Source organism: Tasmannia lanceolata, unplaced genomic scaffold (genome assembly GCF_043159265.1).
Source record: "Tasmannia lanceolata isolate RefF3 unplaced genomic scaffold, GAP_Taslan_0.1 ptg000008l, whole genome shotgun sequence".
Classification (NCBI taxonomy): Eukaryota; Viridiplantae; Streptophyta; class Magnoliopsida; order Canellales; family Winteraceae; genus Tasmannia; species Tasmannia lanceolata.
Window position 1 is genome coordinate 64,344,547 of NW_027518685.1, and position 24,998 is coordinate 64,369,544.

The 24,998-nt window shown below is 38.7% G+C and overlaps 1 protein-coding gene across 1 annotated transcript; it reads right to left on the reverse strand.

Moving 5' to 3' along the window:
* Positions 1–368: 368 nt before the first annotated feature.
* LOC143885461 (tryptophan aminotransferase-related protein 4-like) lies at positions 369–23,353 on the reverse strand. The gene is made up of 5 exons (XM_077389661.1): positions 23,010–23,353; positions 11,478–11,772; positions 10,306–10,601; positions 8,974–9,254; positions 369–874 (listed from the first exon to the last, which is right to left on the reverse strand). The coding sequence occupies exons 1-5, from the start codon at positions 23,282–23,284 to the stop codon at positions 666–668; spliced, it is 1,356 nt and encodes a 451-aa protein (XP_077245776.1). The 5' UTR covers positions 23,285–23,353; the 3' UTR covers positions 369–665.
* Positions 23,354–24,998: the final 1,645 nt, after the last annotated feature.

Genomic DNA, 24,998 nt, shown 5'->3' on the forward strand with positions numbered 1-24,998 from the left:
TGGTTCAAGTTATGTCTTCTCTTGTGTAACTAAACAGTTAAAAAGCAAGCAGTTTTGGAAAAGTTTTTCCTTTCAAAATTTTCAATAAAATTACTGCATTCTCTAGTGAATAACTTATTTCTACCATCTAGATTTAGACTAGGGGACTGCATAATTGGAAAATGTTAGGAAATGGTCTGGGATAAATAAATAAAAAGAACATGTTTTTTTATTTAAAGTAGACTTACGACAAAAAAATCCTAGCCGTCCAGCCAGTAGATTGTTGTGGACTATTGCTCAATTAGCATTGTCTGATCATCCAAAATCGGGTTATAATCGAACGGTTAGGAGCTTCCCCCAGAGCAAAGTTTTAGGCTATGAACCATACATCAGAAAATGAGGGAGTAGATATACCAATATTTTACGGTGAATGTGCAATTTTCAATATACACAACATAAAAGGTCAATAGAATATGGAAATTTTCAATATACACAACATAAAAGGTCAATAGATATTTGACCCTTCCCAAGAATTTTTCACATATACTGCACTTCATAGGACAGATATCACTGACTTTTTAATAGATGTGAATGTCAAATTATAATCAAAATAACTTGATTTATAATCTACAAACACTTCTGGCAGCCTAATCAAATTATAATCAACATAATATTGATCATAACCTTCATATACTTTGGACACCCTCTTCTGCGACCAAGGCATCAATCCGCCGCAATAGCCAATCGAAATCATCTCGGCTCTTGATTAGACTCAGTCGGACATATCGGTTTTGGACGCCGAAAATGTTACCATCACGGCCGATGATACCTGCAGCTCTCAGGACGGCGTAACAATCTTCATCTTCCTCCATCTCACACTTCAACCAAGCATAAGCTACACACGGGCATTGTTTAGTACGCGATGAATTTAATAGAAGTGGAGTATTAGAAACAAATTAATCATGGCATCATCTTAAGAATACTGTAGCCAAAGTTCGAAGAGGAATGATACAATGAGGCACACCCACTGTTATATGAGACTTTATATGCTGTGTGCGTGAGAAGTCAAGTATTTTTTTTTTTCATCAAGTATAGTGGGCCCACTTCATAGAATAATCCAAACCGCTCATTTGTTGGGCCACGACATAAATATGTTGTACCCTGTGGATCATCTCCATAGGATGGTTGTAACCCTCGGATCTTTAGAGGCGCTGCACAATATAGAAACCTCTTATATCGGAGGCTTGGGATCATCCTATGGAGATGATCTATGGGGTAAATCATATTTACATTGTGGCTCAAGAAATGAACAGTTTGGATCATCATATGAAGTGGTCCCACTATACTTTTTGAAAACTATTGGACTTTATGGGCATATAAAAACTCTTATTATATAATAGGATTTCCGATGGCCCCGAAAAGTCATGGCAATAGAATAATCCTGATGTCGGGAATTCACCGGGTAGAACTCACCCCTAAAAGCTAGCTTTTAGAGGGGGGTGCCCATTCACTTATAACCCATCCCCATCCCCATTACTTTACCGATGTGGGACTATTTGCTTTTGCATGGAACCCCAACAATCTCCCCCTCCACGCAAAAGCAACGTGGACCATCTCGCCCCTCCACGCGGCGGCTTTGTGGGAACCACGAGATCTTCTCCGAGGGAAATCCACCATCCTCGGAGGCACACCGGGATTACCGAGATCTTCCCAGGAGTTACCACGCCCAGCTTTGATACCACTTGTAAGGAATTAACCGGGTAGAACTCAACCCTAAAAGCTAGCTTTTAGAGGGAGGGTGCCCATTCCCTTATAACCCATCCCCATCCCCATCACTTTACCGATGTGGGACTATTTGCTTTTGCGTGGAACAGCAACAATCTCACCATTCTTGGAAAGTTGCCTTAATTCCCATCCACCAACTTGAGTGTCGTGTGGTACATGGGAAGAAATACCGATTTTGGTTGAGAAACCAAAATAGAAAGGAATCTTCTTTTAGGAGTTTTTACTTTTGGAATACCTAAGATGGGAAGGTCACTAATACACGACCAACACAAGCAAGGAAAAAGGGAAGTTTTCTCTATTGAAGAGAATAGAAGAAAAACTAAGCAAGTGGTGTGCCTCTTTGTGAGAAGAAGAGAAATCAAGGAGAACCTAAGGGTTTGTGAAGATATTTTCTTGGCTTGTGGAGAAGAAAGGCGATGGAGGTAAGAGAAAGATTTGTTCTCTTGTGTGCTCTACAAGAGAGGAAGTCAAGAGAGGTTTTGTAAAGGATTACATGGAAAGGGTTTGAGAATCGATCAAGTCTCGGATCGATTGAGGAATCTATTGTAATCTTTGTTACTTCTTGATTAGTGGAATATTTCTCTTGAATCGCCCGTGGACGTAGGCTTTGCCGAACCACGTAAAAATTGTGTGTTCTTTGTGGTTGCTATTGTGTAGCTTATTTTACCTTACTTTGAATCACGGTTTTGATCGAAAATTCATCCTTCATATTTCCTACAAATTGGTATCAGAGCTGTTGGATCGATCTTGCCGGGCAAGAACCTCGGAGCGTTTGGTGTTTGCGGTCGATTCTCATCGGGGTGGATTTTTCCTAACGAGTTTGTAGGTTTGATCCAAGATGGCTGCGAAAGGCTCAAACACGAAGTTTGAGGTGGAGCGATTTGATGGCAAGAGTAATTTCAGCCTATGGCAACAAAGAGTTCAAGACTTGTTGGTTCAACATGGGTTATATAAGGCATTGTCGGAGAAAAATAAGAAGCCGGAAACAATGAAAGAAGAAGAGTGAGAGGAACTCCAGTTGAAAGCATTCAGTGCTATCTGGCTATGTCTCTCAGATGAGGTAATGTACAATGTCCTTGGAATTAAAACTACACCTAAATTATGGAAGAAATTAGAGAGTCTATACATGACTAAATCTTTGTCAAATAAATTATTTCTTAAGAAACAATTGTATGGACTCCGAAAGGAAGAAGGGACTCCTCTTATGTTCCACCTTAACACATTTAATAAGATTATAACTCAATTGTTGAATGTTGAGGTGAAAGATCTTGCTTCCCTTCCTCCATCGTATGATAACCTAGTTACTACTTTGTTATTTGGGAAAGACACTTTGGCTTTTGATGATGTCACTGCAGTATTATTAGAAAATAATATACGTAAGAAACCAAGTGGGGATAATTCCCAAGGTGAAGGCTTGGTAGCAAGAGGGAAAAGTAGTGATCAGGGGAGAGGAAGGTCAAAAGATAAAAGTCCTTTCAGGAAGGGGTCTCGATCTAAGTCGAGATAAAAAGGTGGTAAATTCAGATGTTACCATTGTAACAAGGAAGGCCATATAAGGAGGAACTATAAACAATATAAGCAAGAGATGGAGGAAAAGAAGAAGAATAAAACTTCTGATCATGCCAGTGTTGCAGCTGAGAGTTCAGACGGTGATGGAGATGTCATATCAGTCTCCATGCAAGTAAATCACTTGAGTGAGACTTGGATTTTAGATTCAGGGTGCTCTTATCATATGTGTCCACATAGGGATTGGTTTGACACCTACCAACCCTATAATGGAGGAACTGTTCTGATGGGGAATGATGCAGCATGTATGACAGTTGGCATAGGCACCATTAAAATCAAGATGTTAGATGGGATGGTGAGAACTCTATCTGATGTGAGGCATATGTCCCAAATCTGAAGAAAAATCTTATTTCCTTGGGGGGCTTAGATACAAGTGGGTGCAGTTTCATGGCAACATGAGGAAACCTTAAAGTGATTAGGGCAATGATTGTCATGAAGGGAAAGAAAGAAGGCAACTTGTACAGGTTGCTAGGGAATACAGTGACAGGTGGAGCAGCTGTTACTACTCCAGTTGACTCAGGTACAGATGACACGGCTCTATGGCACATTCGTTTAGGCCATGTGAGCGAGAAGGGGCTGCAGGTTCTTCACAAAAGAAAATTGCTTAAAGGGTTGAGAATGTGTAAACTGGGCTTCTACAAATATTGTTTATATGGAAAGCAGTGCAAGGTCAGGTTAAAGACAGGACGGCATACAAGCAAGGGTGTTTTGGATTACGTACATTCAGATGTATGGGGACCCATACAGGAACCATCTAAAGGTGGAGCAGTATACTTTATTTCTTTCATTGATGACTACTCCAGAAAAGTATGGGTGTATTTTATGAAGCACAAGTCAAAGGCATTGACAAAATTAAGTAATGGAAAGTAAAAGTGGAGAAGCAGACAGGTAGACATGTAAGGTACTTGAGAACAAATAATGGGTTGGAATTCAAGAATAAAGAATTCGAAAAATTCTACAAGAATGAAGGAATTACGAGACACTTCACTACTCCGGGTAGTCCACAACAGAATGGTGTAGCTGAGCACATGAATATGACACTTTTGGAAAGAGCAAGATGCATGAGATTGAATGCAGATCTTCCAAAGCATTTTTGGTCTGAGGCAGTTAATATGGCATGTTTTCTAGTGAACAGTCTACTCCTATTGACTTTAAGATTCCATAGGAGGTGTGGACAGGGAAGATAGTTGACTATTCTGCGTTGAGGATATTTGGTTGTTCAGCATATGTTCGCATTCAGAGTGAGCAACGGTCAAAGTTGGATCCAAAGTCCAAGCTGTCTATTTTTCTCGGTTATGAAGATGGAGTTAAAGGCTATAAGCTTTGGGATCCAGTTGCTCAAAAGATGGTCATCAGCAGAGATGTGATGTTTAATGAAAGTCACATGGTGAAAGGAAACAGTAGCGAAGAATCTCAGCAAAAGACAGTCCATGCAGATGGAACCTCGATAGAGGTGGAGCTTAGTGATACAAATGTAGATCCTAAACAAATTGAGCATGTTGTAACACCACAGTCTAGCAGTAGCCAGGAGCCACAGAGGCAGCATGAGAATCTTTTCACAGGCAAACCAAAGAGAAATACCAAAGCACTGGTCGGTATGGTTTTGAAGATATGTTATCTTTTGCATTAGTTGTTGGTACGAGTGACCTTTCTACTTTTCAGGATGCTATTAGCAGTGTGCGGCTTGATAGGTGGATGACAGCTATGATGGAAGAGATAGAATCACTCCAGAAGAACAACACTTGGGAGCTTGTTGAAAAGCCCAAGGATAGGAAAGTGATCGGGTGCAAGTGGATATTTCGAAAGAAAGAAACTATAGCAGAGAAGGAAGAAGAGAGATTTACAGCTCGGTTGGTAGCTAAAGGCTACGCACAAGAAGAGGGGGTCGATTATAATGAGATCTTCTCTTCGGTAGTGAAACACACATCAATACGTGTTTTATTAGCGATGGTAGCTATGTCAGATTTAGAGCTAGAGCAGCTCAATGTTAAGACAGCATTTCTTCATGGTGAGTTGGAGGAGGAAATATATATGGAGCAACCACAAGAGTTCAAAAAGCAGGGCAAAGAAGAATATATTTGCAAGCTAAAGAGGTTGTTTTATGGATTAAAGCAATTTCCCAGGCAATGGTACAAGCGCTTTGATTCCTACATGTTGCGGATTGGCTACACACGCTGTGAGTATGATTGTTGTGTTTATTTTAGAGCTACTAATGATGGTTCTTTTATTCTCTTGATGTTATATGTCGATGATATGTTCATTGCTGCCAAGAACAAACATGACATTATTTCTCTGAAGTCTAAGTTGAGCTAGGAGTTTGATATGAAGGATCTAGGGGCTGCAAAACGGATCCTTGGAATGGAGATCCATAGAGACAGGAAAGCAAAGAAGCTATGGGTAATGCAGAAGAAGTATGTGGAGAAGGTGTTAGAAAGGTTCATCATGTCAAATGCTAAACCAGTTAGCACTCCACTAACGAATCATTTCAGATTGTCTGCAGATCAATGTCCTACTACAGATGAGGAGTTGGACTACATGTCTCGAGTTCCATACGCCAGTGCAGTGGGGAGCCTTATGTATGTTATCCAGTAGGTCAGATTTATCACAGGCAGTCAGTGTGGGTAGTCGGTATATGAGCAATCCAGGAAAAGAGCATTGGAATGCGGTAAAGTGGGTTCTCAGATACTTGAAGGGAACTACAAATCCTGGTATCATGTTTTATGGTCATTGTACTTATACACAGTTAGTAGGATATGTGGATGCCGATTATGCAGGTGACTTAGATGAGAGGAGGTCTACTACAGGTTATATGTTTACATTAGCCGATGGACCTATTTCATGAAAGGCGACGCTTTAGACTACAATTGCTCTGTCGACGACAAAGGCAGAGTATATGGTGGCAGGTGAGGCTGCCAAGGAGGCCATTTGGTTGGGTGGTCTTGTTCGCTAGATGGGACTGAAGCAAGTAGGTGTTTTGTTGCATTGTGATAGTCAGAGTGCTATTTATTTGGTGAAGAATCAAGTGTATCATGCCAGAACTAAGAACATTCATGTGAGACACCACAAGATAAGAGAGTGGGTGGTAGATGAAAGTATTCACTTGAAGAAAGTACATACAAATGACAATGCAGCAGATATGTTGACTAAGCCAGTTACAGCGACTAAGTTCAAGCATTGCTTGGACTTGGCCAATATCACCAAACATTGATGATTGGTGGGGCACCCCAACGAATGGGGTGGGCACCTCATGTGTAGGAGGTGCGGAGCTGTGTTCTCGATGGTACACAGTACAGTTGATCTTCACGTAGCTGTGAAATAAGTCAAGGTGGAGATTGTTAGAAAGTTGCTTTAATTCCCATCCAACGACTTGAGTGTCGTGTGGTACATGGGAAGAAATTACCGATTTTGGTTGAGAAGCCAAAATAGAAAGGAATCTTCTTTTAGGAGTTTTCACTTTTGGAATACCTAAGATGGGAAGGTCACTAATACACGACCAACACAAGCAAGGTAAAAGGGAAGTTTTCTCTATTGAAGAGAATAGAAGAAAAACTAAGCAAGTGGTGTGCCTCTTTGTGAGAAGGAGAGAAATCAAGGAGAACCTGGTTTGTGAAGATATTCTCTTGGCTTGTGGAGAAGAAAGGCGATGGAGGTAAGAGAAAGATTTGTTCTCTTGTGTGCTGTACAAGAGAGGAAGTCAATAGAGGTTTTGTAAAGGATTACAAGGGGAGGGTTTGATAATCGAACAAGTGTTGGATCGATTGAGGAATCTATTGTAATCTTTGTTACTTCTTGATTAGTGGAATATTTCTCTTGGATCGCCCGTGGACTTAGGCTTTGCCGAACCACGTAAAAATTGTGTATTCTTTGTGGTTGCTATTGTGTGGCTTATTTTATCTTACATTGAATCGCGGTTTTGATCGGAAATTTATCCATCATATTTTCTACATCTGATATAAAAAAATGTGTATTTTAGATCGAAAATACATTTAAGTGGGTATTATATTGTCTAATGTAAACCATGGGTCATTGAAGATCCAACATGGATTCATCAGACGGACAGTCCAGATCAATTGATCGTGGATCCTACATTGTAATTATGAGCATGACTCCTAATTAAGTATTACAATGAGATGGCATTGAATCATTCCCCGGGTCTAAGTATTTCAAAAATGATATGAAGACATGCTAGTTTTAAGGACACCTTTTTGTCATGTGAAAATGGTTATTAATGTGTTGTTTCACTTTAAACATAGGAAGAAGATACATTTTCCATGGCAGATGATATCTGTGCTTCCTTGTTTTCATAACGGCCCTCCTTTTATTATACTTCTCTAATTGGCTGTTGATAGCTTTTTAGTGATTGTAACCGTAGTCACAAATAATTTTCTTGGGAAGTGTCTATCGTGAGAAATTTTAATTTTAATTTTTTGTTAATTTCATACTCATTGTTAGAATATGTGAGATCTCACAATGAGATTGGGTTGAAATACTACCGTTGGATCATCACGGTGGTAGATTAGGCAAGTTGGTTAAAGGGGTAATCTTGCTAGATTAGGAAGCTAGATTAAATTAGTAATTAGGTTAGATTAGAATATTCCACCAATATCTCTTTCCATGTTTACCATAATCTTCTTTCTATGTTTATCATCTATGTGCTCAATATAAGCACACCTTGAGCTCTATTGTAAATCATCCAAGAATGGAAAAAATTGGAAAAAAATAAAATATTCAACAAATATGAAAATTTAATAACAAAATTAAGACAAAAAATAATGGCTACTGATATTGGCAATACCATGTTTTGATAATTGCAATAAATCATTTTATCTTTTATTAGTTAAACAGCAGTCAAAAGTAACATTTCCCAAAAATCTCTTATAAGCCAATCAAAAAAGAAAAGACAAGTTCAGTTTGTGCAATTATTAAAATATGGTAGTGCCAATATCAGTAGACAAATAATATCACGAACTCATCAAGATATTTTTGAGGTAAAAATGAAATGTGAAGGTATAAATTTAATAACACAATTAGGACAAAAATAATAACCTGAATTTACCGAGATATTTTCGAAATATTTTTTAGGAAAAAATAAAATATGAAGGTGTCTTTATAATTTTTTACAATCTCTAGAACATTTCAAGATTTTATCATTTTATCTAAAAATGACAAAATACCGTGATATTTTAAAAACATCGGAAATATTTGTGACTATGACTGTAACAGCTTCTAACAACCCAATAGAAAATTTTAATGAGAAAAGTGAGATTCGGAGTGCAGATATAATCTCTCATTTCCTCTTCAATTAACGCTTCTATTCTAATTAATTTCTTTTATTTGTTTAATTCAAGAGAAATGATATAATGAAGGGTGCCCTTACAAAAATCAGCTTCAAATGCGCCCCTATTGGTTAATTTCTGCTAAGTGTGGCGCCGAAAAAGGTGGATGGCACCTAAAAACAAGTGGAAACCTTGTTGACTTTGCATAAATCAGCCAATAAGGTGACTCTTGAAGCTGATTTTTGCAAGGGCGCCAATCATTCTCTCATTCCTCTTAATATTCAAACATTTTGCCTCTCTTTATTTTTATTATTATTATTATTTACATTTTAGCTCTTCTGTAGTCAAGGAAATGAAATAAATTCACCTGGAGAAGGTCCAGCGACTTCCCGAAAATAAGTACAGTAGTGAGGAGTGAGTTTCTGAACCGAAAAACGTTTAGAGATTGAGAGGCTTTTGTTCAATCTTTCCCATCGATCCTTCATTGTCCTGTACCCAAATCCAAAGAAGTCTCTTCCTCCTCCCTTCAAAACTTGTTTTACAAGGTTTAGAGCTCTCAGTTGTGTATCATGTGAAACACCCATTGTGTTCAAGTCCACATACCTCAATATTCTATCATACAGACCCTCATCTTTGATTATGGCCCACCTGTACAAAAATCAAAATATCACTAATGTGGGTCCTTTTATTAATGTTGGAAACCAATTCATATAAACTTAGTATTTGACAAAAGCAGGGAACAAAATACTAATAGTGATGCCATTTTGTGAATAAAAGGGAAATGATATCCTAGCTTATTTCCTTTTATAGTGCCACTTCTCACTTCATTAAACACTTTTCCAAATGAGCGGCCTAGCCCAGAATGGAACCAAACATATCTAGGAGTGCAACTTGGTTCGGTCGGGTTGAGCTTTTGCTAAAAAATGAATAGCAATCAACCCGACCCGATTTCAAGGTAAAAGCTCAACCCGAATTCTGAAAAATCAACCAGCCGAGTTGCATGTTACATATCCATACATGCCACATCAAATAGGGAGGGGTAGTTTTGCCATTTTGAGAGAAAAGAAAAGCAGAAAAAAGAGCAGTAAGTTGTTGTTAATGTGTGAAGAGGCTATTTGTTCAAGGAGAAATTATATGATGCCCGACCGTGAAAATGTAAAGGGGGGAAGGAGACAAAACCTGTTGCCCTGGTTTTTGAACCAAGGAAAAGTAAAAAACGGAGCTTTCCCTTGGATTAAAAATCAAGAGAGAGGTTTTCTCTGTCTCTCCGCCCCGAGCATCATATAATTTCTCTTGTTCAAGTTCCATTCTCTGTTCCTATCTCGAATTCCTCAAAGTTAATAAAAATATAGCCGTGTCAATTATTGAATCACTCGAGTTGACTCGCTTTTTCTTACATAGTACTAACATTCTTTAGTAACCACCTAGAAAAGTGTAAATTAAAGAACAAGGTGCCATTATTAAAACAGGGAGTTCATTTATAATACCAATTGTGGTGGCATTTTAGTACCACCAAAATCAAAACAGAATTATTAAGTAAATTATATTCACAAATGGGACATTAAGACTATTTTGGAAGGCCATTAGTTATGATAGATATACAACTAATATAACCATTATTATTTGCAATTGTGTATAAGATTATATGCAAATAATTTTTATGGGTATCGAAGAGGCCGTAAAATTTAATGAGAATTACCCGAATCTGCTGCCGGCGTGACCAGTAACCTTAGAAATGGAGAAAAGCATGACATCTTCGTCGGCCGGGGCTGGGATTGACGTAAAATGAGGCCAATAGTAAGCATGGTCATGAATTGTTCTAACAGATGAGCCTTCAAGAACAGCTTTCTGTAGACGACCATCGGGATTGTTCGGCGATGTTACGAATTCAATGAATTTCCGGGAGGAATCCGATGTTGCGTTTTTCCATTGGGACGCATCTCCTTTCCATTCGAAGCACTGGGACTTGAAAAGCTCGGTTTGGAATTGATAAGCCTGCAATGTAAAAAAGGCTCATATGATTCAATGATATAAAATCCGTCAATCATGTTTCATTTGATACCAACTAAACATGCATGCATAGATAGATACTAGATAGATGGATAGATAGATAGTGATAGTGATAGTGATAGTGACTGATAGAAAATGTCAAGAACAAAACAATAAGCTCTTCCAGATTCTTGATTCAACTTGAAGATGATAAATCGGAGGAAAATTCCTAAAACTCAAATTTTATTCAAAATCAAACTCAGCCATGAAATTCATTTACAACCATGACTATTTATAGGCTTACACATGGACGATTGGTACTTTAATTTGACTAAAACAGGGAATGAAAAGAGTAATTTATCCTTAAACTCTCAATTTTCGTTCAACTCTACCATCCCTAAAATTTCTAGAAGACTTTAAAACAGTTAGCAACTTGTGAACTTCCAATCATTTACATGGTTGCCAAACATGGTCTTATTCGAATAGTTTTTCCATAGAAAACTTTTACTCAATTTTTTTTAATGGTGGATCTTTTACACCTCATCCATAGAAGGTGGGGCCACAATTTTTCACCCATGAATGAGCCCACTATTTTACTCCATGTTTTTGACAGGGTGGGTCCTACCAACTCCACTCAAACCCATCCATAGGGTACGGCCCACTATTTTACCTCATGTTTTTATAAGGTGGGTCCCACGATCTCCATCCAGAGTGGGGCCCACCATTTTACACCTCAAGTTTTGATGGGGTGGGCTCATTATTTTACACCCAAGCATAGCACGGGCCAAGAATGCGAATGCGTTATATATTTATGATGTGTGTGCATGGTTGTGCTTATTGATGAATTTAGAAGGCAGAAAGTGAATAGGATTTAGGACTAACTGGGTAAGTAGGAACTTGTGATACAACACTTGCAGGTGAAGACGAACCATTGGCGGAAAGGGCATGAACCACTGCGTTCAGTAGTTGCGTGGATCCGACACCGAAGACGATGAATTTTCCAGAAGTATTTGCATTCCTAACGACTTCGTGTAGCATTCGAATGTGTCTCTCCAACTCCCTTGAGACCCTTAAACCATCTCCCATTATGTAGCTCATTCGATACCACCCGGCCACCATCACTGAGCTACTCTCTACTTCTTTCATCCAAAATGGCTCCAAGAACAATGGATCCCCACTACAACAAGAAGAATAAAAAGATCATCACTTAATTAGTATCATTAAAAAATAATAATAATAAAATTTTAAACATGCTATTTTTTAATAGGGAAATCATGTTTTGTTATATGCACTAATGCATTGTAGTATTTAAAGAGTTGTCAATCATCACTTATATGCACTTTTCAAGATTACCATTATTATATGACAAAATTAAAGGTTTTTTTTTTAGGAAAAAATGATTGTGGAGGGTCCAATAGATAAGCTTATCTTCTCAGTCGGGCAAAACAATCAGCTCCATATGTTCATCGTAACCCTTCGATTTGTGGAGGTTCAAAATGGACAGATTTGTGAAAATTTATATCCGTCCATGTTAACCAATCCAAATCAAAAGGTTGGGTTGATCCTATTGAGCCCATCAAATGAATGGCTTGCATCACAAAAACAATGTGGGCCCCCACTGTTTTTTCCCTGCCTGACCAGATAAGTTATCTGCTATACCCTACATGATCACTTGTCCCTTTTTACATATGACAAACATATCCTCCGTTAGTACACTTGACAATATTAGGTGGGTTGTTTGGGACAAACTTTTTTTGTGGGAAATGATATCCCCCCCCCCCCCCCCAACAAGGGTTTCGGTGAGAATGGCATTGCTTGAGAATAAATTCACCCCCTTTAACGTTTTTCTTGGCCTCTAAAACTTAACGGATAACGTTAAAGGTGGGGATTTTATCCGTCAGGGGGGGGGGGATATCACTTCCCGTTTTTTTGGTCTGTCCCAAAACAGGTCCTTTGTTTTGGGACAGACATGACACAAGCGTGTCTAGTATTGGGTTTTTTCTATAAGATTCTTCAAGTTGAGAAAGACAACTCATAATCACACGGAATCACCAGTCAAAGGGAGTCCACATGCTAACTAGATCCAATATGTACCCTGTAATCAAACTCAGCTTTAAAACATGAGGAAGTCTACTGAAGGGCGCCCTTCCAAAAATCAGATGAAAGGGCACCTCCATTGGTTAATCATCACCAAACTACATTTATGATGGCACCCGAAAATTGAAAAAATAAATGCACTTTGGTGATGAGTAACCAATGGGACCCTTTGATCTGATTTTTGAAAGGACGGTTAGACTCCCTCTTAAAAACATTGACTATTGTCAAAGTTGTGATTGAGTCCAGACCATTAACAACCTTAGTGGATCCCCAAAATCATGGCTCACCAATAAAATATTAAAACATGATAAAAAATAAAAAATAAATGTTTCCTATAAATTCTTAATTTGCAAAGCATTTATCAACCAGTCACTAAAAATTATCAAACGGCCGAAACATTTTCTTGAAAGAAATTTTAAAAAATTTCCTAGATAGTAAATACTATGTCCTAATTTACACACAGCATCAAACAACTATGTCTTAATTTACTTTTCTACTTTATCTTAGTTTGTAGTCATGTTTGTTGGTAGTCCCTGATTCTAGCAGTACTCAAATTTGTAATCATTCTCCGGTAGCACCGGAGTTCTTCTAATCGGTTTTTGGCGGTACGATAAACTTGTTTCAGCAGTACCGAAATGTTGAAAGGAATCATCTTGAGATTTTGTTCCAGTATTGTTGAATCAGATCATCGCATAGTGTACTTTCCGTTGCCTCTTTGCATGACCAATCCTAAACCCACTTTAATAGTGTATCAAAAGAATTGGTAGAACCTAAGGAAGATCGAAATAATGTTCCCCTCTTATTCTCAATCACCTAAATCCGATCCTAGGGGACGAAAAGGCTCAATTATCGTTTTTCTTGACCAAATTTTGAGAAAAACCTTTCCTGGCACGCCTACACACCCTTTCCCTTAACCGATGCACATTGGATAATCCAAGGCCGAATAGTAATTTTTAGTCCATTAATCAGTTTACGGCTCACAATTAGTTGTCACAATCTCAAATGAACAGCCCTTTCAGTTTTGTAAAGGGCTGAGATTAATAAACATGCTTTTTAGTGAGATTACTCTCAGCCCTTCACACAAAAAAAAAAAGGTCAAAGGCTGATTTTAGGGGATGCACTTAGTGGCTACGGGCAAAACAACCTCTCAAATGACTAAGGCCTTCATTGGATTGCAAGAAAAACATTTTTTATGACAGAATTTTTTTTCGTGGAACTTTTTTTCTTTCACAAGTTAGAGAGAAATTACAGATTTTTGGTTAATTTTGAGTGATGCTATTCCTTAATTGAAGGCCCCAAATTGAATTAGAGTGGTTCAAGTTATCTTTTTAATGTGTGAAAAAAGTAGGAACTTTTAGAAATATTTGTTCTTTCCAAACCTTTCCAAAAAAGTAGGAGCTTTTAGAAATATTTGTTATTTCCAAACTTTTCCAAATAGGGAATAAGTAGATCACTTTATAGAGTTGGGATCTAAGTATCCTAAACACCAGATCGGCCATAATAAAAACAATGTCTTCTTAGGTTTCTGCTCAAAAAGATTTAGCTTATGATTTTTCGTAAACCTAGATCTTGTGATTGGGATCTTAGTCATTGCGAAAATCAGGGGTCAAATTCAATCCGATCGCGTACATTTAAATAGAAAAGTAGAAACAAACACATACAACATGATAAAACCCAAGATTTTACATGGTTCGGCTAGAATACCTACATCCATGGGCGATTTTCCACTATAAGAAAGCAAAATTACAATGATTAAAATGGACTTGAAAAGCCTCCAACAAGCGCTTTACGCCCAATTATTTAGGATAACGAGCTAGCCGATTCTTATTCCCCAGATACCGCGCATTGCTTCTTCTCCAGTTTAAATAATATTAATTGAAATTTATATTATTGAAAATGAATAATATTAATATTCATAAAAAAAATGAATTAAATAAAGATCCCATCAGAGCCATCATTAACCGTTGGCCATTAGATGATCAAAGAATTCCCGATCATGGTCCTTGCGGATAGGATCATCCGTATAGGATACAAAACGAAACTCCTGAAATGGTCATTTCTATTGCTTTTCAACAAAGACTCGCATAGCCAGAAGCGCGAAGAACGAGTCGGGGGTTGATTGCCGTCGACCTCCGATCGAAAAAAAACCTTTGAATCCACGAAGGGTGCTCTTTGAATCCACAAAGAACAAGCTCTTTGAATCCACAAAGAATAAGATAAACCAACTTTCTCACTAAGAAGAAAGGAGAAGAATTTCTGTATTTCAATAAACAAGCATAATAATCCCTTGGGCATTCACGTAACTGATTTTAAAGGAGATAACTCCTACTACACTTGAACATTTAGAGAAAAAGAAACTAGCTAAAGAAAAGGCAACATGCCTTGTTGGTCTAAAACAAGTAAATAGTAAGAATATCAAAAAAAGTAACCTAACCCCTACTACAATAAAGAAAGTAAAAAGTAGATATGGACTCTTTCTAAAAAGGTAAATATTTAGCGATGTGTTGCCTTGTATTTAGAGGAAAGTTGGGATTTTGGATTTTCCTTCTTTTCAAATCAGTTTCTTTTTTTAAATAATTATCTTTGGCAACAAGAGACATGATGTGGCTACATAAGTCCCCTCCACTTGAAGAGAACTTGACCTCGAGTTCATTGGTAACGTCGTCATAGCATTTCCAACTCTAAAGACTTTGTCTCGTAGACGCTTTGCTCATTCTGCATTGTACTTTGCATTAGCTTCAATTGGCTTCTTTTGCTTCTTTTTTACCCCTTTATGTATTTCCTTCTTCTTCTCCCTCTTGGATTTGGCAAATGACTCTTTTACGGTCAAACATGATTGCCCCTCCACCTGAGAAGCTTTGGGTCCTTCTCATCCATCAAAGGTTGAAGGTCATTACTCTTGTTGTTACTGTTAGAAAGTTTCTAAAAAGTCTAGAGTTTCTAAACTTGATAGAATCGCTAAAAGACATGGATTGCTATGTTTAGGTTTGCTAATTTGAGTGTGGCCTTGCATGTTTAGTAACCTTTCATGTTCATAGGGTAATCCCTTGAATTTGGAAACATTTGGGAAGGGAAAGATGACTCTTATTGCACTTTCTAATTAGGGGTTTAATTGCTAAATGAATTTGGGCACTTTAGGAAAGCTCTATGGGAGCTTTTCCCTATAAAAGAGACCCTTGGTCCCTCTTGCCACACACCAAAACACTAAAACCCATTGAGAGAGAGAGAGAGAGAGAGAGAGAGTTCACTTCTGAGAGGTTTCCCATAGACCTATTGGTGTGCAAGGAAAGAAAAGAACAAGGGGCATTTCTAGGCCTTCATTGTGCTTAGAAAAGATCGAAGACTCGTTGGATTTCAAGCTTCAAAGTGGCAGTCATGGTGAAAGGTACATCAAACCCATCTCATTAAATTCAAGTTTTTCTTTGATCTTCATTGCTCAAGATCCAAATGGATCATTAAGTTAATGTTTAGAATAACATTTGGTATCAGAGCAAAGGTTGAGGCCATGAAATCAGACAAAATTTGAGTTCTGGGTGAAATATACCTATTCTTCACCTCGCCGAAAAGTGGTTTCCGCCGGCGACCGGCGAACTTTTCTAGCAAGTGGATGATACCACTATGTTCCTCTCCGACTGACGATCTGTCCCCTAAAGTTTCGTCACAATCCAAAGGTCGGAGAGGGAGATGTGGGTTTCCAAATATTGATGGCAATTCTGTAATATTTAACAAAAACCTACTATTTTTATTTTTTTTTGAAGTGGTTCCGTGGGGAAGAAGACCACTACCATTCAGTGGTAGTTTTTAAAACCTTTTGCTATTTGTTCGTACTTTCAAAAGTTTAAGTTTCTAACATGCCATAGTAGTTTCTAAAAAAAAAACTTATGTGTTCGTAGTTTTGAAAGAAAACTACAATTAAATAGTAAGACTTTTATATTTCCAGCGGTGTCAGGCTGTCATTTATAGAAGGGGGTGAATATATCCTCAGGGAGGTGAAACCCAGAAGGGGGGTGAATTTATCAGAAACCAGAATCCTTCCGGGGGCCGGTTAGGCCTTCTCTCGGCGGATTCTTAGAAAACCAAAACCAGTTCTGGGACCCTCTAGGTCCCTTCTACCTTCGGTAAAAAATTTTGGGCCATAGCCTTTCATTTTCTACGAAATTTGAACTTTATGGCATATTTTGATTCCCCTTCTGCAAGATATTTTTGAAACCATTTTTGGGGAAAATATTTACAATATATGATTGTTTCCTAAGGTTTTCCGGCGTTCCAGATCCATTGACATAGGTTTCGAAGCCATTTGAGGATCGGAACTTATAGCTCATGTGTAAATGTGCTTATGGGCCTCTCTTTGTGAGTAGGTTTTGGACCCTTTAGAATTGCAGTTTTCAGTTTCTCACAACTGATACTTGTTTTGTCTTGCTTAGATCCATCAATTGCATAAAATGTCATCTTGTGGTTTACATATTTGGTTTTTATTTTTTTTGCACCCAAATACATATTGTGGATGTTTTTTATGCTCCGCTTTATAGGAGTGTGCACTATTCGGTTAACACCGAATTAACCGACCGAACCGATTAGGGGTTTCGGATCGGTTACATCGAATATCAGTTCGGTTTCGGTTTTAAAAATCTGCAATAATCGGTTTTCGGTTTTTGCTTCGGTTTATACCAGTAAGTATTATGGTTAACCGAACTAATCGAATTTTTAATTTGTATTAAAAACAGTTTTTAAAGGGAAATCATCAACCCCCATTTTTTACCTGGGACAACCCTAATTCTCATATACTCACTCAACGATTACTGGCAATTTGATTGGAAAGATGGTTGATTCTTTTGACAAAATCCATAAAATACACCCTAAAAAGCTCATGAACCTAAAGAGCCCATGAACCAAAAAGCCCATGGACTAAAGCCCATGTGGGAACCACATATGTGGTTCGGCCACATGGGTTGGGTGTCCAAACATGTGGTCCACACATGTTGGGCGTCCAAAATTTGGAGGAGATTTGATTAGATTTGGTTGCTAAAAATAAAAGAAATGGCTAATATGGTCAGGTTAGTAAAACGGCCATACCTTTTTACATACTTGTCCAAAAAAAATTTACGATTATACTTCTTGGAAAGATCTCAAAAATATCTACAACTTTCTAGTTTACGAATTTTCCTGATTCTGTCCCTAAATATGTCAAAAATGAGCTTCAACGTTGGGCAGTCCTTCTTGGACGAGAATCTATCATAAAAAAGTTTGTTTCTAATAATGAGTGAGCTTCTAGAATAATCTCTCTTTTGCATAATAGCATGCCTTGCTTTGCAAGTAATCCTAATTAGAAGTTTATCTAATTTAGAAAGAAAAGGAAAGAAAGAAAGAAAAAAATAGGAAACTTACTACGTATGGAATCCTCACATTGGAAACTACCTCTTCTTACCAAACTCTTACTTTTTCTATATAAACAACACACAACCCTAGGGGATGGAGATCATCAAAAAACATCCCATATTCTCCCCTTCTAAGAGAAAACATTTACTTTTTCTTGGAGCACTTGATCATCATCAATATTGTGTTCTTTATTAAAAGCCATTGGATTTCTCTTTCTTCTTCTTCAATACATGCCATATTGGAGTATATTTGATCGATCTTGGGGTTTTCTATCACATTTATAAGGGTGTGTCAAAGCGTATATCTCGGATATACACACCCTAGAGAAAGGAAGAGACACATTTATGAGTTACACTGAAATTAGATCTTATGATGCATGTCATGCAGTTAGCACATTAATATAGAGTTAAATGAGCCATTTAAAAGAAATTCAAAAGAGTTAACTTTTGGAATTGAAGACCGATTATCGGGCAGGAATGGTGTATGTGGTGGTAACTCCCCATACCTTCCATTCTCATAACCAGGTAACGAGTCTAGATTTCTGGTCAATTATGTGTCGTAGATCCCTCATCTAGGTGGCGACTCTGTCACTCTCTTTTGCGTGGAATTCGGATTGCCATAGTGATCCCAAGTTCACGAAAAAGATGAATTAAATCACACATTGCTAGGCTCGGCGGCTTACCCCTGCCCTTATGAGTACTGGGTTGCACGTTTGTTTGCACCCTATGGCTTGGTTGCTGCCAGCTTGGTTGGGTAATTAAAATCAATAATAAAAAGCACACGACATTCGCGTGGGTACAAGAGACCAAGAGAGAGAGAGACGGCTCGCGCCTCATTCCCCTCTCGCGGGATCGGGTCCCACAGCAAGGAATGGCCTACCAAGGATGATAGGAATTTGATCCTTGATATTAGCAACAGGCTCAGTATCTGACACAACAAAATATACGGGAAATAAAAAAATCACCTACTTTAAATAACACATCCTCAACCATTCCTTTAGGTGTTTTAATTGATCTATTCGCCAATTGAAGAGTGATGGTGGTTGGTTTGAGGTCTCCTAATCCTAGTTGCTTAAATACAGAAAAAGGCAAGAGATTTACACTTGCACCCAAATCCAAAAGAGCATGTTCAATATTTGTTTTACCAATAGTGCAAGAAATAGTAGGACATCCTGGATCCTTATACTTGACGTGTAATTCTCCATGCTACCTCCGTCAATGATGACATTGCAAACCCTTTCTTTGACCATGCACTTGCACCTGAACAGATTGTTGCATTGTGTGGACTCCTCTACTTTTAATGTACACATAACACGGTGTATCACCAAGGATCGACCAGGAGCACAAGTAGTAGGGATGGGATCTTCTTCAGTATTTTGTTCATCTTCACACTCTTCTTCATCTTCTTCATGTTCGTCACCAACGACTAGATTTTTAGTCTGCAGACCGCGTTTGGGACACTCATTGGATTTGTAACCTAATTGATTGCACTTGTAGCATACAATCTGCTGCTTGAACTGCTACTCATACGGATTACGTCGTGGAACTTGGGTCGTTGCCGCAGTAGTAGGAACATCTCCGCGTCCCCTTCCTCGTGTCGGGAATACTTGGGCAAACTTGCTTACCCCAACAGGAGGATCCAAAACCACCTTCTCTTTCGCCGTCGGAATCGTCGTCTGCAATGTCTCTACCACGGTTTGACTCATGTAAAAATCCCTCTGAGGCGAACAGTTGAACATGGTCTTAACTTGTTCCGCCATCTTTACCACCTCATACAGTGTACAAATCGAGTGGAGAGCGATCTGATGATGGATTGAATGATGAAGACCTCTTTTGTAGTGTGCCACTCGTTGTGCCTAGGTCTCCGAAATTTCGTTTCTAGACGATAGACGGTAGAACTCTTCTGTATAATCTCGCGACGATCTATTACCTTGGCAACAATTTTGGTACTGCTAAAAGAGTACCTGATCATAATTATTGGGAAGAAATATCTCACGGAGGATTTGACGCATTCGTGCCCACTTCTGAATTGGCCGCTTCCTCGTCCTTGTACGTGAGAGTTGAAGTTTTTTCCACCATGCTGAAGCGCCTCCCTTAAGCTTGATGGCCACGAGTTTTACCTTCTTCTCCTTAGGAACCTCCATATAGTCAAAAAATCTCTCGACCACCACAAGCCAATCAAGAAAATCTTCAATGTGGAGTTGGCCATTAAACTCAGGTAAATCCACCTTTATACGATAATCACGATCACGAGTCGCGGCTTGCAGAACACGATCACGGGTATGCCTCTGATAGATGATGTCGTCGAATTCCTCCTCACTAGAGTAATCATCGTCGGAAAAATACGTAACTCTAGTGCGGGTAAGTAGAACTCAGCTTAGAGCTTGAGCGTCCTGTTGCCGATCACCGTCGTCAATTTGTGGTTGCTCGCGCTCAATAAGATTCAACAGTGCCAATTGCTCTGCTACTAGATTAACGATAGCCTAGAGAGTGTTAAACATCTCCACCGTCACGGTTTCTTGATTTTCTCGTTCTCCATGGGAAGCCATGGAAAGTAGCAAGGCTCTGATACCACCTAGCGTAGCTAGAAGTGTGAAGATCGAGTCGAGGGTTGATTATCGTCGACCTCCGATCGATTAAACCTTCGAATCCATGAAGGGTGCTCTTTGAATCCACAAAGAACAAGCTTTTTGAATCCACAAAGAATAAGATAAACCAACTTTCTCACTAAGAAGAAAGGTGAAGAATTTCTTTATTTCAATAAACAAGCATAATAATCTCTTGTGCATACACGGAATTGATTTTATAGGAGAGAACTCCTACGGCAGTTAAACATTTAGAGAAAAAGAAACTAGCTAAAGAAAAGACAACATGCCTTGTTGGTCTAAAACAAGTAGGGGTGCAACTTGGGTTGGGGTTTTTCCCACTAGCTAAAGAAAAGACAACATGCCTTGTTGGTCTAAAGCAAGTAGGGGTGCAACTTGGGTTGCCCGACCCGAAAATAGCATGGGTCGGGTTTAGAAATCATGGGTCTTGCGTAGGGTCGGGTTTTAGTTTAAAAACCCGGCTCAATCTTGGGTAGGGTTGGGTTTAAAAAAAAAACCCAAAACCCGAAATCCGACCCAACTTATGTAGGTGTACTATGACACTTTTTAATTATCTCTTGAATAACATAGCAAATTATTTTTCAATATATTGATATAAATGTTTTCATTGAGGTGATCATGTTTGTGATGTGGAAATATAGTTCCTTTTTAAATTTAGACACTTGATTACATAAATTTAGAGATTTTTGGTGTGAAGATATGTTTTTTTCTCAACAACGCATCAACATGAAAAAATCCAACCCGACCCAAGAATTATCATGGGTAGGGCCGGGTTTGGGAATCGTGGGTTTTTCGGAAAACCCAACCCGACCCGAGATATTTCTCGCGTAGGGTAGGGTTCTTCAAAACCCAACCCGCCCGACCCGAGTTGCACGTCAAAGACATGGAGTAATCCGAGAAGAGAAACACAAGAAAACCCGAAAACAAGTTAGGATTTTGAATTTTCCTTCTTTTCAAATCAGTTTCTTTTTTCAAATAACTGTTTTTGGCAACAAGAGAGATGGGAGATGTGGCTACGTCAAAGACATGGAGTAATCCGAGAAGAGAAACAAAAGAAAACCCGAAAACCCTGAGAGGAATCTCTCTCTCTCTCTCTCTCTCTCTCTCTCGCTCATGAGAAAACCCTATCTAGCCACATTTAGCCTCCCACACCCGAGACTCGAAGAGGGAGACTAATATCTAGCGTTTTCCATGTGAGCAAGTATTTCCCTCTTTGGTTTCCCACTAAAAAATTATTGTTTTTTTTTCTCAAACTTGTTTTTAGTGAAAATATTTCCCAGGAAAAGAAGCAAGAAAAAGAAAAAGAAAAAAAGAGGAAGCACAACTAGCATGGGTCCATTGTTTAATGGTTTTTTTATAATTTTTTTTCACAAAGAAAATTTACTTGAAAATTTGCGAAACATGTATGGCCCATATGAAACCGATATTTGTATCATGATTCATGGCCACATGTATAAGATGCCATTCTTTTCTTTTTTCTATGTGGCCACGCTTGGATACTCTAAATTCTAAAATAATATCTATTGATTATTTATTTTCAATTTTAAGGTAATTTTTTCTCAAGAAAAAAACAAACAAACAGAAAAAAGAAGCAAAGCTATAGCATGGCTTGATTATGTTTTTCATCTGTTTGGGCACAACGTAAATAGGTTGTGCCCCAAAAATCATTTCCATATGATGATCCTAACCCTCCGATCTGTAGAAGATTCCATAAATGATTTATGGAAATCTCCATTTTCAGATCGGAGGGTTAGGGTCATCATCCTATGGAAATGATTTTTGGGACACACCCTATTTACGTTGTGTCCAAACAGATGAACGGTTTGGATGATAAAATAAAATTAAAAAAAAAGTGGGGCATGCCTACTTTTTTGGGAGAGAATTTATATGATGCGTGGCCGTGAAAACACGTGAGGTCTAAAAAAGTAGGTACGGCCCACCTTTTTTTTTTTTTTTTAAAATAGGGTGTGTCCCCAAAGTTTTACATTAAATATTAGGCTACCAAACATTGGAAAATTCACTTTTCAAGGGAGGACTGTTTTAGCTCTAAAATGGGCATCACCTGGCCATTGCACTCATGGCAGATGTCATCAAAATGTGGACCATGGTGGAATTTCTAAAATTTCATTCAACGGATAATCCTAACCGTCCGAGTAGTTCCCTACAAACAAAATTGACCATTGATCGACAAAAAACCGATAATCGAACAATCATGGTTGTTCATCGTACAATTGGTTGTAGCCGTTGGATTGATGTATGGTATCTACTACTATATATCATGATGATCTCAATCAACAATAAACAAAAGTTTGGCAGAAATAAGAAATAAAACTCACCTGTCGGCATCGGCGGGACAATCGAGGGGGAATTCGGAGCAATCGGAGCCTTGGTAACACGAATAGCATTCGCAGACGGGCTCTCCTTCGAGGAGGAGCCCATCTAAGAAGGCCCGGCCGTGGCCTGAACATGGAAGAGATGCTACAACCTCAGCCTCTCTTGATGCTTTTCTACTCCAAGTTAGCTCAGTTTCGCGGACAAAGAAGAGATAAAGGAACAAGAGATTGAGAAGAAGAGAGGAAGAGAAGAACAAACTATACTTCTTAGAAGCCATGGATCTAAAATTCTAAACCAGAGAGAGGGAGAGAGAGAACCACAAAGAATATGGGAACTGCTTAGTTGTTATTTGTGAATTATAAAGGTGACTGTCTGACTGATATTTTAATATAGGGTTAGGGAAATGATATATTCGCCCCTTTGTTCTTTCTCGGGACACCCCATGTAGTGAAAACGTATGGTCATAAATACATCACTGCACTCGTCAGATGATGTTACTTCTCTCAAACTTTCATAGGGTGACTGGGCATGGCCTTGGTCACATGCTGAATCGGGCTCCTATGCCAGAAATATGTTAGTCTGTTGAATATATGGTAGTCTGTTGAATCACACACAGTGGGACCCGAACCCAACAGCCACTATCTGACAATAATTTAGGGGTGCAACTCGGGTCGGGTACTGACGGGTTCAACCCGAAAAAAGGTCTGGTCGGGTCGACTTTTCCCAACCCGGGTTGAGTTCGGATCGGGTTCGGATTGAGGGTTTGGCAACCCGACCCGAGTGAAACCCAACATTTTTATGGTTTTTTATTTTTTGTTTAAGCTTAAAAACTTGGTTGAACTCAGGTCGGGTGGGGGTCGGGTTGGAGAAAAGGGTTCCTCAGGTTGGGTCGGGTCGAACCTCGTCGGGTTGGAAATCGGGTCGGGTCAGGTCTGGGTTGGAAAAAAGGGGTTCCTCGGGTAGGGTCGGGTTGGCCTCAACCCAACCCAACCCCACCCGAGTTGCACCCCCACTATCTGTATCTGTATAACATTCTCCAGAATGAAATATAACAATAAAAAAGGGAAATGATATCAGCAGTCAGCATAACCATGTTATATAAGATAATTGCACTAACTCTTCTTGCCTTTTTATTTTTTAAAGAGCTGTCAAAGGCTATTACAGTTCCAAAAGGCTCTCACAAGCCCATTAAAAAAGCAAAGACAAGCTGAATTTGTGCAATTATTAAAGAGACAAATTCCACTTGGGAATTCTATGTAAGAGATTGATGGGTGGACGAACTTCACACTCTGTACACTTTGGAAACTTTTGAGTCTCTCTCTCTCTCTTACACACACACACTTTTAGTTCTCGAAACAATAACGAATCCATAAGGATTTCATTTGGGATTGGATCATAAATCAGTTCTCTTCCTCATATGTGCGATGAGAGGTTCCACTACTTCGACTTTCGGAGCGCTCGAGTTTGATTAACCTTGAGCACCCAACGCAGACTAGATCAAGCAGTGATTATCTTTTCTAATAATCGGTGGTAATGTTTTCATTAGTTCAGAAATTTTAATTCATCGCCATATGAATCTAGTAACTAGGATCTTGGTTTAGTCGGTTGGAAAATATATTTTTTTCACGTTCTAAAGCTTCCCTCGCACATAGTTCTTCTCACGCCAACTCTCAAAATGTGTCTAATGAAATAAGCACATCACACACTCCATCAATATACCTATTAAATGTCATGAAATAAAACTTTATTAGCAAATCAGTCAGATCAATACATCAAAGACTGGCTTTTAAGACACTAACTGTAACATGTTCACAGGTGAGCATAGATTTCAAAAGATACAATGAATCCCACATTTTCGAAGATCCAAACCATTCAGGCGTAACTCGGTTGTTCCTCAAAAATCAGCTCCATTGGATGATCCTAACATTTTAATCTATAGATAAACTACACCATATAGAATCGATAGACTGAAGAGTTAGGATCATGCAATG